The sequence below is a fragment of the Laccaria bicolor genome, genomic scaffold (genome assembly GCF_000143565.1).
Source record: "Laccaria bicolor S238N-H82 LACBIscaffold_13 genomic scaffold, whole genome shotgun sequence".
In the NCBI taxonomy this organism is placed as follows: Eukaryota; Fungi; Basidiomycota; class Agaricomycetes; order Agaricales; family Hydnangiaceae; genus Laccaria; species Laccaria bicolor.
Window position 1 is genome coordinate 34,888 of NW_001889884.1, and position 15,772 is coordinate 50,659.

The 15,772-nt window shown below is 48.5% G+C and overlaps 8 protein-coding genes across 8 annotated transcripts; 2 read left to right on the forward strand and 6 right to left on the reverse strand.

Annotated features, from left to right (window-relative positions):
* Positions 1 to 108: 108 nt before the first annotated feature.
* LACBIDRAFT_294448 (uncharacterized protein) lies at positions 109 to 3,597 on the forward strand (the record flags this gene model as incomplete). The annotated part of the gene is made up of 11 exons (XM_001881383.1): positions 109 to 120; positions 254 to 279; positions 437 to 791; positions 848 to 996; positions 1,052 to 1,190; positions 1,246 to 1,621; positions 1,682 to 1,794; positions 2,155 to 2,177; positions 2,355 to 2,524; positions 2,680 to 3,297; positions 3,404 to 3,597. 7 exons carry the CDS (start codon positions 109 to 111, stop codon positions 1,708 to 1,710), a joined length of 1,086 nt encoding a protein of 361 aa, XP_001881418.1. The 3' UTR covers positions 1,711 to 1,794; positions 2,155 to 2,177; positions 2,355 to 2,524; positions 2,680 to 3,297; positions 3,404 to 3,597.
* Positions 3,598 to 3,847: 250 nt separating this feature from the next.
* On the reverse strand, positions 3,848 to 5,886 carry LACBIDRAFT_327488 (uncharacterized protein; the record flags this gene model as incomplete). The annotated part of the gene is made up of 2 exons (XM_001881537.1): positions 3,848 to 5,664; positions 5,793 to 5,886. 2 exons carry the CDS (start codon positions 5,884 to 5,886, stop codon positions 3,848 to 3,850), a joined length of 1,911 nt encoding a protein of 636 aa, XP_001881572.1.
* A 397-nt stretch (positions 5,887 to 6,283) lies between these two features.
* LACBIDRAFT_297941 (uncharacterized protein) lies at positions 6,284 to 7,454 on the reverse strand (the record flags this gene model as incomplete). The annotated part of the gene is made up of 3 exons (XM_001881538.1): positions 6,284 to 6,413; positions 6,479 to 6,782; positions 6,842 to 7,454. 3 exons carry the CDS (start codon positions 7,452 to 7,454, stop codon positions 6,284 to 6,286), a joined length of 1,047 nt encoding a protein of 348 aa, XP_001881573.1.
* A 1,800-nt stretch (positions 7,455 to 9,254) lies between these two features.
* Positions 9,255 to 10,189, forward strand: LACBIDRAFT_294450 (uncharacterized protein). The gene is made up of 3 exons (XM_001881384.1): positions 9,255 to 9,483; positions 9,539 to 9,666; positions 9,725 to 10,189. The coding sequence occupies exons 1-3, from the start codon at positions 9,314 to 9,316 to the stop codon at positions 9,979 to 9,981; spliced, it is 555 nt and encodes a 184-aa protein (XP_001881419.1). The 5' UTR covers positions 9,255 to 9,313; the 3' UTR covers positions 9,982 to 10,189.
* Positions 10,190 to 10,352: 163 nt separating this feature from the next.
* Positions 10,353 to 11,444, reverse strand: LACBIDRAFT_294451 (uncharacterized protein; the record flags this gene model as incomplete). Its single annotated transcript, XM_001881539.1, has 4 exons — positions 10,353 to 10,750; positions 10,810 to 10,973; positions 11,035 to 11,271; positions 11,381 to 11,444. 4 exons carry the CDS (start codon positions 11,442 to 11,444, stop codon positions 10,454 to 10,456), a joined length of 762 nt encoding a protein of 253 aa, XP_001881574.1. The 3' UTR covers positions 10,353 to 10,453.
* A 394-nt stretch (positions 11,445 to 11,838) lies between these two features.
* LACBIDRAFT_297944 (40S ribosomal protein S10) lies at positions 11,839 to 12,850 on the reverse strand. Its single transcript, XM_001881540.1, has 5 exons — positions 12,792 to 12,850; positions 12,631 to 12,659; positions 12,492 to 12,573; positions 12,252 to 12,435; positions 11,839 to 12,199 (listed from the first exon to the last, which is right to left on the reverse strand). Exons 3-5 carry the CDS (start codon positions 12,541 to 12,543, stop codon positions 11,992 to 11,994), a joined length of 444 nt encoding a protein of 147 aa, XP_001881575.1. The 5' UTR covers positions 12,544 to 12,573; positions 12,631 to 12,659; positions 12,792 to 12,850; the 3' UTR covers positions 11,839 to 11,991.
* A 182-nt stretch (positions 12,851 to 13,032) lies between these two features.
* Positions 13,033 to 13,234, reverse strand: LACBIDRAFT_297945 (uncharacterized protein; the record flags this gene model as incomplete). The annotated part of the gene is made up of 1 exon (XM_001881541.1): positions 13,033 to 13,234. One exon carries the CDS (start codon positions 13,232 to 13,234, stop codon positions 13,043 to 13,045), a length of 192 nt encoding a protein of 63 aa, XP_001881576.1. The 3' UTR covers positions 13,033 to 13,042.
* A 465-nt stretch (positions 13,235 to 13,699) lies between these two features.
* Positions 13,700 to 15,144, reverse strand: LACBIDRAFT_327493 (uncharacterized protein; the record flags this gene model as incomplete). Its single annotated transcript, XM_001881542.1, has 10 exons — positions 13,700 to 14,026; positions 14,165 to 14,211; positions 14,269 to 14,328; positions 14,383 to 14,384; positions 14,442 to 14,525; positions 14,683 to 14,711; positions 14,770 to 14,808; positions 14,925 to 14,944; positions 15,001 to 15,033; positions 15,090 to 15,144. The coding sequence occupies 10 exons, from the start codon at positions 15,142 to 15,144 to the stop codon at positions 13,700 to 13,702; spliced, it is 696 nt and encodes a 231-aa protein (XP_001881577.1).
* Positions 15,145 to 15,772: the final 628 nt, after the last annotated feature.

Sequence of the window (15,772 nt, forward strand, 5' to 3'; positions counted from 1 at the left end):
ACGCAACGATTCTTATACCACCCTCCCCACAATCTTTCTCATCGAATCAGACATGTGAAACTTACCCGAGGCTGTTGGCAGGATTGCTTCTGTGGACCGCAAAAGTAGATGAACTTCGAGGTGTGCACCACCCTTCTTCGTAATTGTCTGTCCCAACACGCCTGCAAGATCTGTCTGATTCCATCCTGCTATAAAGATATTACATTGTCTCCTTTCCCGTCAATATTAGTCTCTGGCTATCAGTCCTGATTAGTGCCGCTCTCAGTTCAGGTCGGAAGGGTATGAAGTGAGACGACTACACCCCAGGAGGCTGGCCTGCTAGTGTGCTACTACATACGCGAGAGAAAGCGTCGGACCGGAGTTAATTATAATAGAGGCCCGACCATCCCATTTGCAAATGTTTGACGAAACCTCATTGAGATTGACGTAAGTGGAGATGTCAGTTGCCCTTGGTGGACGCCTCGAGGCGATCCTATGATGGCGAAGTCCCGAACCCAGCCCATGATGTGGCAATTGTGATCCGATTTTCCGCCATTATGACGGCGTCCAAAACGCCTCTCAACTTGGCTTCCACCATGACCCTCCAAACTAAAGAACCCAATGAATCGAAGGAATCAGTGTCGTCAACGAGTACATTTGTCCCTCCAGCGGAAGCGGCCAGCTGGCTGGACACAACCCTTCATGCCGGAAATCTCATCTTGACCACACTCACGCAAGCTGCTGCTGCTTCCCCGGACCCATTTCTGAAGGTTGCTTCTGGAACTGCGCTGGTTATCCTCACCACCGTTCAGGTGCGACTTAGATGTATCTATGGCCGGACAGTGCGTTACCTAACACGATCGCATAGGCAGTAAGGGAGAACAAAGAAAACTTTCGTCGGCTCGGTGCTGATGTTTGCGGTGTCGTGTACAACATCAACTGCGCTTACGATAAGAGTGTAAAAAGTGGCAAGGACTTATCGCAACATATGCGGGAGTGCCTTGTTGAGCTGAGTGGGTGAGCGCTGCATCATTCTGCGAGATCGCTCACAATGATCCACACCCACGCATAGAACCCTTCAATCCATCAGTCTATTCGTAGAGGCTCAGCTCAAACGAGGAAAACTCCTTCGCATCGTCTTAAGTAAGGGGGATCTAGGGAAGATACAAGAGTACCGTGAGAGGCTGAATGTAGCGATGGCGCTCTTTGAGGTTCGTCGTGACTTAGTAAAACTAAAGGTGCCTCCTGAAAACGCATTGACGATAGTTCCAAAACACCATCAGCATTCACGAAACGATGGTCCAAATGGCTGAACAACAAGCTGAGATGCTCAATGAAATGCGCAAACACGCTGATGAAGCAAAACGCGAACGAGAGGCGGAGAAAGGGAGGATGGAGGACCCAACGGCCCTCGCCATTCAGACGTCCTCTATGATCCCGTCACCCTCCTCCCAAACCCCACCGGTGTTTTTTGGACTCCCTTTGGTTTCGACGCCCATTGCAACGGCGACCTTCACGCAAGTACATGGCAATCACGTTACGCGCAACGATTCGCAGATGACGACTAGCACGAATTCGGGCAATACGACTATCACTACCACGAGTGATTCGAATAACGACAATTCTGTAAGAGTTGCCAGAGGTGCGTATTAACGCTTGTTGTCCCCATTGATGAGCTATGGTTAATTTCTAAATGAATCAGGACCTCGGCGCCGTGGACCACGCAGATGACAATTGCCTCGATATTACTTGGCCATTGATTTGTTTAATCTCATCGTGGACACTTTGTGTATCTCTCAAGGATCTAGAACAGATGTACGTATACTACCCGTGAATATAGGTACTTTCTCGCTATTCTGAATTGGTTTTGATCGCGATTGATGAGTAACCAATTTACCACCAAGCGGTCAGTTATCGTTATACCATTTTCTTCCTTTCAAGCGTTGCCTTACATATTATCTTCTAAGGAAACTTGATGTCACCTGTCCCATTCGATCTCCAGTCACTGAATTGTCGAAGAAAAATAGGCGTGTTTGAATTCAGAATCGTCTTTTAGAGGCCATTACGTATAACTACTGAAATCGTTAATGCTATTTATGGGTAATTCAATTTGACGGTGCAGAAAAACCTAGTACTGCCGTCAAATCAAAGACTGCATGCGACCTGCCACTTCAGCGCCTTTATCGGCGCCTCAGCACGTGAGCTATTTGCATATATTTGTCATCGGCCCCCGTCAGCTTTCTTTCCGGCTTTTCGAATTGTCATCCCTACATTCATCACACCCGTTACTATTTTTTTACGTCAAGCTCCTCGGCTCCTAATTGTTGCAGGGAGCTCACTATAGCTTCAATTTAGATAAAACATGTCATTGTCAGCCCGCCGTTCATGCACGCTGCCCAAACCCAAGGCAACTAGTGCCACCACTCAAGCGAAGCAGCCCAACAAGCCCCAATACGACGAAAAGTATGTCAAGAGATTCCTCGGATTCTGGAAACAAGGCAAAAATGACAGGAAAGCCTGTCTTGCTTTTGTAAAACTTCATCCAGTAAGACTCGATACAACTCGCCTAAACCATGCTGACCTCGTTAGACTTGCGACCGACACTCATGCAAGTCGAAACCGCAAACTTGTACAAGGCACACAGATGGTATTAGCTGTGGCGTGTGTCGTAGCAGCCGTGTCAAGTGTCCGCGGTTACAGGCATTCCTGTTGGATTACGTCTCTGTCCATCTCGGTGTGTCCTCTAAGACCGCACTGGATCTGTACGAACGTTATGCGAGGGAGCGGCGTGGGGTGCAAAAGGAGAAGCATAGGCTGGCGGAGGAAGCGGAAAAGCAGCGAGCTCAGGAAAGTGGAGGCGACGACGACAGCGATTTGTTGGATCAGAGTTCGTTGGAGTCACTTAGCGAAGAGGAGGACGAACCGAGCGACGGGAGTGACTATCGAGCTACAACAAAAGCCCGCTCGAAGGGTACACCAGCAACAAACCGTTCCAAAGGCACCCCAGCGACTACGACCACGACTAAATCTCTCCCTCCCTCATCCGCCAAATCGATCCAAGACAAAGATTCGCCTGCAGCTGCTGCAGCCGCAGCCGCCGCCTCCCAACTTCAAATCGCCACGAAGCATGTCCATCAGCTCGAAGCAGACCTCTCCAAGCTGAAGAAGGAACGCAATGGGATGCTTCAGAGGGAAAAGGCGTACACATTGAAAGCGATAGCCGCGGCGAGCCAACCACCACCCCAACCTTCACTAGACGAGATGACGAAGCTCATTGAAGCGGAGCTACTCAAGCGGAAGGAGATCTACCGGAAAGAGGTGATGGAAGAGTGGGATCGATTACATCAAGATGAAGTAGAGCGCCTTCGAAGAGGTCAGTTGGTTTATTCTTCTTCCTTCTACTTCGTATCTAATCGTATCTTAGATCGACTGACGCCGGTCGTCGATTCCTGTTCAACCGCAACGATCACCATCCCACGAACGTCCCTCGGATTACACATGGCTGTCAGGGGCTTTTTAGAGACCATGGCTGCGGAGGAGGGTACCTCGCGTGTGCTTGATCTCTTGCAGTGGATAACCGAGTTCTCGCACGCTGTCAAAGAGGTGGATAAGGATCACAAAATCTCGAGTGTCATGTATACTAATGGATCAACTATGCCCAAACGATTGGCAAACTTCAATGAGGAGAACGGAGAGGAGTGGGCGAAGCGCCGGAGGCTGGATAGTGATGCTCATTAATTATGTTGTAGGTAGTACATTCTATGTCTCCCGCCTATGTTATCTATATATACATATGCCGCTTCAAGCTGAGAGGCACTGAGAACACTCCTAGCCATCCTGAAATCCACCGTAAGGGCTGCCGCGTCTTTCAAAATCTTTCGCCTCGGGGGACGACCTTGATTTCTAACACACGTTGCGCAAACTCGGGAGGATCGAACGCCCGCAATATGTTCGGCGTCAGCTCATGAACATCCACAGTGTGCGATTTAAAACACAGGACAAGCTTCAACTCCTGGACATCGACTTTGGGAGCGTCCATAGAATCAAGGCTCGGATAAGTGGTTCGGGATTTGATCATGGAAGCGTATAGCGCTGGAGAGGGAGAATGTTCCAAGTTCGCATGAAATGTCAGGAGGGTTTGCAGATGTGGAAGAAGAATGGGGTCGTCTATCAAGACATCGGAAGTGATGGTCAATGCTTCGACTAAGAGAAACATGATGTTGGTTTGGCCAGGTAATACGTTGCTTTGTTCTTCGAGGCTAAGTTTCAAGATTTCCAATCGATCTGCACTGCGCAAGACCGCGAAGAGGCTTTCCGAGGGGATAGTGATCCCGGACAGAGTGAGAGTTCGAAGTGTAGATGTGTTTATGGGGCAACCGAGGGGAAGAGGTTCCCAATGAAAAGCGAAACTCGTGAAGAGGTGGAGATGCTCCAGCGTTGGAACATAAAAACCTCGAAAGAGGCTGCCTAGATCCCCAGGAGCGTAAACCACCAGAAGTAATGACCTAAGATGATCGAAATTCGTAGTTGTTCCAAGTTGAATCCCTGGATCAACGCCCTCCTCTGCGGGCCCTTCGACAGAGAAAGACGCTTCGGTGAGGCTTGTGCAGCGTTGCATCACGCCCCTCCAATCCGTAATGGACAACATTCGATGACTATCTAGAATGTCTAGGTGAGTCAGTTGACCCCAAGGAAGGAGAATGCGCGAAGAAAGTTCTGGCGGGTTGATATCCAAAGAAACCTTGCGGAGGGGAGAAGATTGAAACACCTTGATTGGATTTTCGGCTGGCCAATCATATTCCGACGGATGTTGGATGCACAAGGATAGTGTTTCGAGGGCTTTGAACTGGTCGTGGGGAATACTAATCAAAGAATCGAATTCTTCTCTTGTCACCACAGCCACCGCAAGATCTTTAAACCTGTGGGTATAACGAAGGATGGTGTTTGCAATGCAGGGCGCAAATGATTGCGTGTGCAGAAGACGCCATTGTCGAAAGCACAGTGATAGGGAAATCAAACGCGAGTGGGAGCGCGCGAACCACATTTCCATAACCTTTGCGAACGCTTCTGGAGGCGAAATTGCGCTCTCAAGGCGCGGTACAGCGAGGGGAGATTGTATACCATCCCACAGCTCTGGATGCGTCAGGGCTACTTGGCGCCAGGAGGTAGATACTTGGCATAGGAGCATAGGCGAAAGCCTGTGGTCTGGGATTCGATTATCTGGTAGGGTATAAGCAAATATTTCAGCCAGTAATTCTGGAGGTAGACGTCGAATCGGGGCATGAAAAGAAGAATAGAACGCGGCTTGATCCAGATACTGTTTTCGCTTGCAACCCAGTTTTGCAAGCTTTTCACAGAGCCCCAGAATCTCCGATTGTAGCTCTTCACATTCTGAATTCACGATCGCCGCTTTGTCTCGGCAAGTTTTCCGGTATGCGTCGAAAACCTGAATTTCTGACTTCGAAGGAAGCGCGTTGGTTCCGTTCAAGCGGTTTAAAATCGTCTTGATATCCGTACCCTGTTTCACTATTCGGTTAATCTTGAAAAATATATCCAGACAAAAATCGATTACCTCTATGGTTGTGTCCTTAGAGGGGACGCAGAACTCGGTCTGTGAACGTATGTCGTTGCCCTTCCAGAGTGTAACTTGCTGCCCTCGTGTTTCATCCCCCCATAAATTTATAGCTGGGTGATTCTTATTGTCAATTATCGTGTTTAATGAAAATTGTAGAAATGATATGGTACCGAATGCTTTTGAATAGGGACAGTTCGGTCAGCTCCCTAGACTACGTCGGACTGGAAACGTTTCTCACTTAGCGATAAGAGGTCATTGTGGTCTTCCTCAAGTTCCTTTGTTGTCCCCTGATTCGTTTGCGCTTGCTCGCTAGTCACGCCGGGTACGTCCATTACGGGAAGAGGAGCAGGGTAGACCAGAAGAGTGTGGCTCTAATCAGCGATAACATCAATGAGAGCGCTTAGCTTGTGACCAACTTATGACCAGTCACCAACGCGTCACGCTCTGTCCAGCCAAAAATGGAAGAGGGGTTGCAGTTGGGTTGCAGGTACTAAGTATAGAACTTAGGCCTTGGGACTTAGCGATAACAAGAAATTGAAGGAAAGCTATGTTAGAAGAACTCCTAGGATTTTGGATGGATTACATCTTGATGGTGCTGATTTGCGAACTCGAGAAATAAACTTACCACTCGCTCTCAAAGTGGCCACGAGAATCAGGTGCGGATGCGAGGTGTATTTTTTCGAAAATCTAAACGCTTATATACTCCGCCGTACTATCATCAGCTAATGCTTATCCTCTTTGAGTGGAAAGGAAGACTAGGATTTCACAGTGACTTTCCCCTAGCCATGCCTTCCTTGCACATTTATCGTTCACCTCCAAGCAAAACACTCCTTGTGGGATCAAGACTGCCAAAAGGTCTCTACAAATATTACGCCAACAAAGCAGCAAGTTACGGTCAAAAAAAGATATAGATTCAAGAATTACATCGCAATTTCCGCCTGCTCGTGTTCTTCGACCCGCCGGCGTTTCCCCAACGTTTCGACGTTTTCGCCATTGATTGCACGTTTTTGAGGAGCACCGTTTGGGCATGCAAGATCCAACGTCTTCCTCTCTGTATCCATTTCATGTACCACATTGGAGATCTCGGTAACCCATTGGAGTAGGTCGAGCACCCGAGATGTGGTCTCATCAAGACCCATGGCTTCCACGAAGCCGGTGATAGCTGTGTGAAGGGCAACTGAACTTCTAGGTACTACGATGCATGTCGATGCCCCCATATCGTCATTATCTGTGCGGTGGGTTTAACGACGATCGACAGAGGAATAACGAGTAAAGTGGCAAACTCACTTTCGTGCAATCGCCCTGATTCTCGTTGATGCACCCGATCCCACTCCTCCAGCAGATCTTTCCTATAAGCTTCTTTCCGTTTCAGCAACTCCGCCTCTAGCGCCTTCTGCACCACCTCTTGAGATGGCGGTTGCGGACGTTGATTTTCAGCGGCTACAGCTTTCAAAGCATATCTCTTTTCCCTCTCCAAGAGTTCAGCGTTCTCCTTCTTCGTTTGAGCAAGACGCGCTTCCAATTCGTCTATCCTTTTCTTCACCGTGGAAAGTTGAGCAGCAGCAGCTGCTGCAGCCTGCAAATTGACGAGTTCGTTGTCCTCCCTTCGCTTCTTGATTCTCTCATCCGCACTATGACCCTCGTCATCACTCGTGAGCTCCAAGACGTCCAGGTTATCCGATAACAACTCCTCAGTGAAGTCCTCCGAAGAATCGGAGTCGGAGTCCTCCTCACCGGTCACGCTTCCTCCGTTCTGACCAGCATCATGATGCTTGGATGGTTCTGGCTGCCTTCGAACGTACCTACCATACAAATCGAGAGCCGTTCTGGAAGACACACCGAGATGGACCGCAACGTAATCAAGCAAGAACGCTTGCAAGCGAGGACACTTGCGTCCCATGTTCTGGCATGTCGTGCAGCTGATCCCGTCCTTGTATACCACACAACTACGTGGTTTAGCCTTGCACGCGTGGCGCTCGCACGTCTAGAGTTGAGAAAAACAAAGATGGTCAGAATGTCACCCAATGGCGTATTGGTAAGCCGCTGACTGAGTGGAGTTTGACGAAAGCCTGACACGCCTTCCTATCGCTCTTGCCTTGTTTCCAAAAACTTAGGAACCTTTTGATATACTGAGTATCATAGGACGGCGTGAAAGGTGTCGGTTTGTTCGGGGAGGTGAGATTAGACGTTTTCGGTTTGGGGATGGTACAGGAGCGTCGTGCGGATAATGACATTGTTTCTATTCGAATTTCGCTCTCTTGGTAAGTTTTTTAAATAAAATTCAAAGGCACGTACAATTACTGCGGAAATCTGGGAATGAAGCGATGGAAGAGCAGCTTCAACACTCCACTTTGTGGTTGGTGGGAGGCAAGATACGAGGGTGTTGCCAAATAATGACAAGCATTGGCATCAAGCACTGCACTTAAAATTGATTTCGGCTTTAAGTACCTACCGTCTTAACATTCCACCAGACGTACTGGTTAAGCCATCCCTTGATAATATTTCGACGTAGAAGGAAGGAGAAGCTTTTTTGTTTTATCAGAGAAAGACACGGCCTGATGGCCACGGTTCCTTGTCAATTCCAAGTCAACGCCTTTGGTTCCCAACGTCAGGCTTCCATCCCTGAAGATTTGGTTTGTCATGTAGATTTTAAACTAAGTGAACTTACTGCTGATGTATATAATATAACTTGCCTGATCTACTTTGCCTTCCATGCGTAGCTCGTCAGCGTAGTTGCCCTCATATCTAGTAAGCTTTAAATTTTATGCACAATGTGAAAAATCGATTTCAGCGAGTTGATTTACCTCCAATGAATAGCGCGCAACCAACCCCCAGTCTTGCGCAAAATTAATCTCTCGGATGTCGACTCCTTGAACCTACATAAATCTATTCAGGATCGGGTCTATTTCACATAGGAACTTAGATTCTACTATGACCACAACCCGACTCCAAGTAGCACGGATTCTCTCTGCAGGCAAATAAAATAAATACAGCAGCGGAGAATCGAACTCCGACCGGTTGCTCGGCTTTATACCACAGTGGAATATAATTTCATTATGGAAGGCAACCTTGATACCCTTTCACCACTGCTGTGCGCGATTTTTATTCCGCTTAATGCTTTTCTTTGCGATGACGGGGATGTAATTTGCAGTCACTTTTACTGAAGACTTTACTATCAAACATGTGCTCCGGGGCGGGTGCAAAAATAAAAATATGATCCTTCTTGTATGGTCGGCGGGTTTGTGCTTCTGAAGGCTAAAATGATATCGAGTAGCGACGAAGTGGATCGGCTATCCGCCTCCACCCAGCTCCGCCCGCCTCTCCCCACCAGCTCCTTGAAAACAGTTAAAACAGTCTGGAACAGTAAATTAATCTCGGGGCCTGAGAATCGAGATGGTGGGCGGAGAGTCCGCCCCCTAAGTTCAGGCACGACTGCCACGTTGCTTTGAAAACCTCGTGTCATGGGCGGTCTCAGTCTTGCAAGTTGCCATGGGTTTAGCGAAAAAATTTCCCTTGGAGCATCACCTGCAACAGAGGGTAGCAGAGGGTTCGTTTCTCCGAGTTTCTCCTGACCGGAGGGATCATTCCAGGAAAGCGAAAATCAAAATCGATTTAGGAAGACAGTTAATTTCCCACGGCGTCAATTCAGTTCCCAAACCCATCAAAAGTCGAACGTTTTACAATTCTCTTGTTTCCTCGAACTTGATTCCCTTCTTCCTTTCGCTTCCAACTCTACATCACATACCCACGATACCCGTCATGTTCTCTGCCACGAAACTCATTTCTCTCCTCATCCTGGCTGTCTCTGCCAACGCCCAAAGCTCCGTGACGACGTCAGCGTCCAGCTCCGCCGTTCCCAGCTCCCTCGGCATAACACCCTGCATTCTCGCATGCGTGGGGCCAGCTGCGACCGCGAACGGATGTGCTTTGTACGTCGCCCTCATCCCTCGTTCATGACTCGTTCCAGCTAACACGCCTTTCAAGCACTGACGCCGCGTGCGTCTGCGGCTCAGCTCAATTCCAGGCTGATGCCGGCGCGTGTCTTCAAGAGCACTGTTCTGCTGCTGAGGTGAAGGCCGCTCTTGCCCTCCAGCAGAGCCAATGCGCTCCTCGTACGTCTTTAAGCACACTGTTTTCATCTTGACCCCTAAGCTCGCATCGAATACGCAGTCTCGATCAGCCCTAGTGGTCCCTCCGCTACACCCCACAGTGTATCCTTCACGACTCCTCCCTCCGCATCTGCTACCAGCACCGCCGCATCGGCCTCTGGGTCCGCCACTAAGCCCGCCAGCTCTAGCACCAAGGCATCCAGCTCCGTTGCGTCTGCTGCTGCCTCGACCACCGCCAAGAGCTCCGCTTCTTCCAACCAGGTCGCCTTCGGCCTCAGTGGCGTTCTCGTCTTCGCTGGCATAGCCCTTGCTCTCTAGTTTTTGAGTAGCTTTTGAAATGGTGTCGGTCTTGCTTAGGGGATCTTCCACGCTAGATTGGATTTATACGCTTCTTACAGGATTGGATCGGAGTCTTCCATAATGTTTCATTGCTTTCTTTGATAGATTCTTTCAGTTATTACTTTGGCATGATGAAAATTACGCTAGTTGCTTGCGGAGAAATCGATGGTCGCACTTTTTGGTTCAATAATGCGTGTCTTGGTTTCTTAGGCTATGATTCGGTTCTCGTATTTTTTTGCCCTACTACATCATACATGGCGCTCCGTCAAACTATGTCCTGGTACATCGATCGACGGGAACAGCTTCAAGCCACATTATAGCTTGAGGCTTGAGGCACGCGATCCCTGACCAGTGGTATAAAAATTGTATTTTCCCTTAGCATAGCAAGGCCATTCGGTACAGATACCAAACAGATACACGAAAATTTTCTCTTGTGGCCTCCAGGCTGAGTTCATCCCCTCAACCAGCTGATATCAGGAGGAGCGGGCATTCGGTCCTCGACCGCTCTGACCCAGGCTGAAGCTCTTGATGTACAATAGTGACAGCTTTGGATATAGTGCTGGTTACGTTGGACAACAGAGGAGAACTTTTGAGCCATCCCGACGTCGCCAGCAACTTCCTGGAGTGTTCCACGATAGAAAGCAGCCCAGACACCACATTCCGAAAAGCCCCCCTTGTGTTGCTTGCCAGTGACTGGTTCTTTGTAGATAGATTTCAGAACGTCAAACCAAGGTTCCCGGTACTCCACCTAGTGTATTCGTAAACACCGGTCATAATACCATCGCAGGTGGATTTCGATTTTCTTACCCATTTCAAAACGATGTCAGGCCTATCTTTCAAAACCTCGTTTATTTCCTCGAAAGACATCGGTACGGTGAGTGGCAAAGCGATCTTGGCAAGCTCAGGGTAGTCATGTTTGATAGAATAGGATAAAACCTCGACAGGATGCTGAGGAATCGCTTCCCTAGAGACTATATTTCAATGTGACGCTCCCGCCCTAGAATTCAAAAACGTACTGCATCCGAATCTTACAAACCTCCATCGCGGAAAAGACCATGTATTTCTCAACCGCCTCCGCTAACGGGTATAGAACGTTGAAAGTAATTTTCGAGGAATCCGGTTGACGTTCGTTATGCATGTAATGCAATAACAGCTTCAATACCGCAGACGCTTCGGGCATCTCTACAATCTCTCCTGTGACTGTCGTTGAGGTAGCTGGAGGGAAGCCACCACTGTATATTTCGAGATTGGTGCTGTGAGCTCCATATTCTACGCCATCCGACGATCGCAAAATTATATCGGTTGGCAAAGGACAATCTGCGATTACTGGGGAGATTGTTGTTCATGAGAACACCGTAGAAGTCGGTGAGAGACGTACCAGCGCAAGGTGGAACTTGAAAATGTATCTCTTCAGCAACAACTTGAAGTTCTGGGGAGCTCATAGTGGTATATCTGGGAGCGGATGATCGATAATCGATGAGAAATAAGTAGAAGAAGCTGGAGCCTGGGAAGCACTTCCAGATGGTGTTGATATTTGTGTATGCTGGATCAAACCTCTACGCCCACAAGACATCATGCGCACCTCAACAATTATAATCCGCCTTCGCTGGCGGATGTGGTACGGTCTTCGCCAACAACGACTCTTTACATGTCGATACTAAACAAACGCGTCAGCTTATCATGCACGACGTCCTCCAGAGCTTTTGCTCCGCTGGTATAATCGACGGCTGGATGCGTCTTCGTCATGGCTGCTTGGCGTCACCATCAAGGCTTGCGTTGCTCAAGATTGAGGTTGAACTACGTAAACGGCGGAGAGTCATGGATTCAGCTGGGATTCCCAGCGCACATTCACATGTCCATACGTGGTCCTGGAACGCGAAGAGAGATAGAGGTTGTGAACAAGCTGATATAAAGATGAGGGGCATAGGATCGAAGATGCATGGCCATACTACAAGTTTTTCGTCATAATAAGACTCATCACCACGCCCTTTAATCCCTGGGTCCGCCTCTTCCAACACCAGCGAATTGGGGCCTGAAGTTATCAGGGGCACCACCCTCCTTCTTACGATAGTCATCACGGTCGCCACGGGGAGCACGGTAGGCACCCTCTCCTCCTCCAGGGCGAACAGTAGCGGGGCGTGGGGGACGTGCAGCCTTTTTGTGAGTAGCGGGCACAATTTCGGCGGGGAGGTGGAGCCTGGAGTCATTGGCGTTAGAAGGGCACAAGTCATGACAGAGAGAGAACGCACCATTCACGGAGATACTCTACACCCTCAGGGGTGAGAACGTAGTAGTACCACTGCCATGAGAATTGGGTCTTGACGTAACCCCGGGAGGTCAAACTCTGTAGAGCCTTGATGACCTGGAGATTGGGCACATCGAGCTCTTCGTGCTTCGGCGCGTTGAAGTCTTTTTTCGCAACTAGGACACCCTCTATATTCACAAGGAGGTTTTAGACGGCGGAAAGACATTGAGACGTCAAGACGCACCCTTGAAGAGGTTCTCGTAGATGACGCGCCTATTCTGTTTCGAAATGATCATGCTGGGCAGGTGGGTTTATTGAGGCGGAAGCTGAAGCCATATCATCAAATTCAACGCCATTTCCAACAACAATGTTGAAGAACGTACTGCGAAGCTTGAATCGCACTTGTTTCCGGCTGTAAAAAGGATGGTTAGATATCATCATCCAAACAGGAAATGGCCAATCCAGCCCACCGCACCCCGCAAAACGGGGTAAAATGGGCGTTCATGGGTTCTAGAGGACAATTGGCGAAGAATTAGCTACTTACGTGGCGGATTTTGAGGACGGCCTTGGAGGATTCTTGACTGACGTTGACGACGATGGGCAGAGATCAGAAAGTTGGTGTAACTTTGCAATTGTTTGGCGGCGACCTCAAGTTGATCACCTACCAATCAACGCACCTTGGGTACGTGGATATGGTTCTGATGAGTGACTTCAACGCGGGCGCCTTTTAGGGAGTTGCTTGTGCTGACATTCACCTTCTACCCCTCTCGACTGGAGACACCACCTTTGATTCCTTCAGCTCTCGACAATCTGGGAGGAACCGAACATTGAAGGTATGTTATAGTAGTTTGTAAATGTCCCAATTCCGACCAGTCCTATTCCATATCTTGGCAATCCTGCACTCCCAGCTGAAACTCGATGTCGCGACACCGACGTAAATACTAAAAACAGACGGGAAGAGTACAAATCGTCAGGCACAAGCAGCATCTCAGAGGGACCCAAAACTTAATCCACCACTCCGGGCTCGTCATCTGTGTCTTGGAAGATAAGAGTCGGAAGCTTGTCAGGCTGCCCACATTCTTCTTCGAAAGGAAGATAATACGTCTCTCGAAGATTAAGAATCAGGCGGCAACCTAAAATTCTGGAGAATAATTGAGCCAGGCCATAGGCAATTGGCATATAATAATTCTGCGAAAAGATGAACGAAAAGAGTATCTAAACGGTCTGAAGCCTTACCTCTGGTTGAGCCCACCCCAAGATATTCAAGGTCCCTACTAAAAAAGCGCTATTTCGAGGGTTGAGCACAACGCACACATTGAACTGTTTCTTACATCATGGGAAACATAATACTGTCGCGTAGCAGGATCGAATGTAATGGAAATTTGTTCAATGAGGGTAATGATCTTGTTTCCTTGAAGTAGCTTAAGCCAGCTCGTAATCCCATTAGCAGGATTACCAGCTCAAACACAAATATTGGCGTCCAGGATATGAAATACCAGCTTGGAGAAGATGATAGGCAGTTGTGGATTCCTCCGTGAGAAGGAGGAAAACCTCCAGAAGGAGAGAGGCCTGAGGGAGGAGGACCTGGAGGGCCGCCTGAGGGGGGATGACGTGAAGGGCCGCCTGGGAAAGGTGGACCTGAGGAAGGAGGGCGTGAGGAAGGAGGTGGACCAGGAGGAGGGCCGCCTGAGGGAGGAGGACCTGGAGGTGGACCTGGAGGTGGACCTGAGGAATGAGGGCCTGAGGAGTGATCCGGGCCGGCATTAAATGGACCATGAGCTGGATAATACGAGGATAAGTAATCGATATGACTTATTTCATAAAAACATTACGGGAGTTGTTACGCAAGTAAATCGCGTCGATCACCAACAGCGAGATTATTTCAAGGGCAAATAGGATAGACATCCAAATTGTTACCTTTCTTGAATGCTTGTACAGGCAACAGATTCGATATAGCATGATGGCTGGGTTGGTCATCGATTCAAGTCAGTCAGTGATATGGTAGTATGCCTGCTACGGACCTTGCATCGACCAAATCAGAACATGGCATCCCCATCCTTGAACCTTTGACGCGATCTTACCTGCAAGTTATCAGCCCGTTGGCGTTATTCTCAAGAGTGGGGGTATTTACGTACATCTAAGCAATTATAGTTAGTTGAAGATAATTGTCGTACAGAAGAAAATCGAGACTCACGAGTCCTGAAACACAAGGGAAAAAGCACAGGAGGCGGTAAGCATTGAAGTTAAGGGGTGAAGCAAATTTTGAACGAACATCCGGCTGGGGCAAAAATTGAAGTATCAAAACTTCAACGAGACAGTGATTAGCGTAACGGCTCTAAGTTCAGATACGATATTCTTCACCTCTCGCCAAGTATCTAACAACGGCTTTGAGCAAAACGTAATCATAAAACGGAAATGTCGGAATTTATGCGCACAGGGGAAGGGCTTCGCCGAAGTATCGATTCTGAAAACCCAACCGTTCAACATGAAATCAATACCCAAAATTCAGACGATGAACATACAATTATGAAGAAAACATTCACAGCGGACCATTTTTTCCTCTGCGAACACAGTCAGTAGCAGGTCTCGTCCCCGCATGTCACCATACCCAGATGAGTTCGACCTAGTAGCGACGAGGTAAGAGAATGTCACGCGCCAGTAAACATGTCAACCTCACCTCTACGTCCAACGTTATGACTGGAATACCCGACAATGTTAGCGCTGGTTTGAAGGGGAAGCTCCAAAGAACTGACGGTGGTCGTAAAGAGCCGCAACCGTGACCGCGACTGATTCGGAAGAGCTGTCAGCGGACCAACACGTTACTTGCCAGTGATGAACATACCTTGGAAGTATGTTTGGAAATTCGCGTGCTGAATATCACCGACGACGCCGTCCATATGGCATATGATTGTAAGAGGGAGAAGGAAGATGAGAATGTCCACTCTGAAGGTGAACCTCTTTTCAAACCTCGAACGCCCACAAACGATCACGGTCGTAGATCCTCAGGTTCATCAATGGGGATAAGAATTTCGGGCAGTGCCGCAGATCTTAAAGGTTATCAAAGGGTTTGGACATCTGCCTCAGATCCGCCGCAAACAAGCCAGCTTCCAAGTCTGCCGACTTCCCGCGTCTCACTCTCTAGTAGCTACATTGGCCATCTTCAGCAGAGTGAGGCTAACAGATAATATTTCGTCTAGTGAATACCGTTCGCGATATGATTATTTTCAAGGCGATTTGATATAGATCGAAAACTGTATCACGTCAGGCGAGAACTCAATATTTGACTCGCCAAGTCGAGGCACGGGATCAAGGGAGCTCCCTGCAACTCCCCACTTGTGATTTGAACAAGGAAATTGATTTCAAACCTGGACACCAAAACGGTGACTTCCTGAATCAATTGAATCAATAGAGACTCAGGTCGCTTTACTTTTCATGTAGCAAGTCCTCCTTCGTAGTGGACGCTGCCTACTATTTTATATGATCTACGTCCCCTTCATTTAGTTTACAAGTAGATTTGACGTGGAT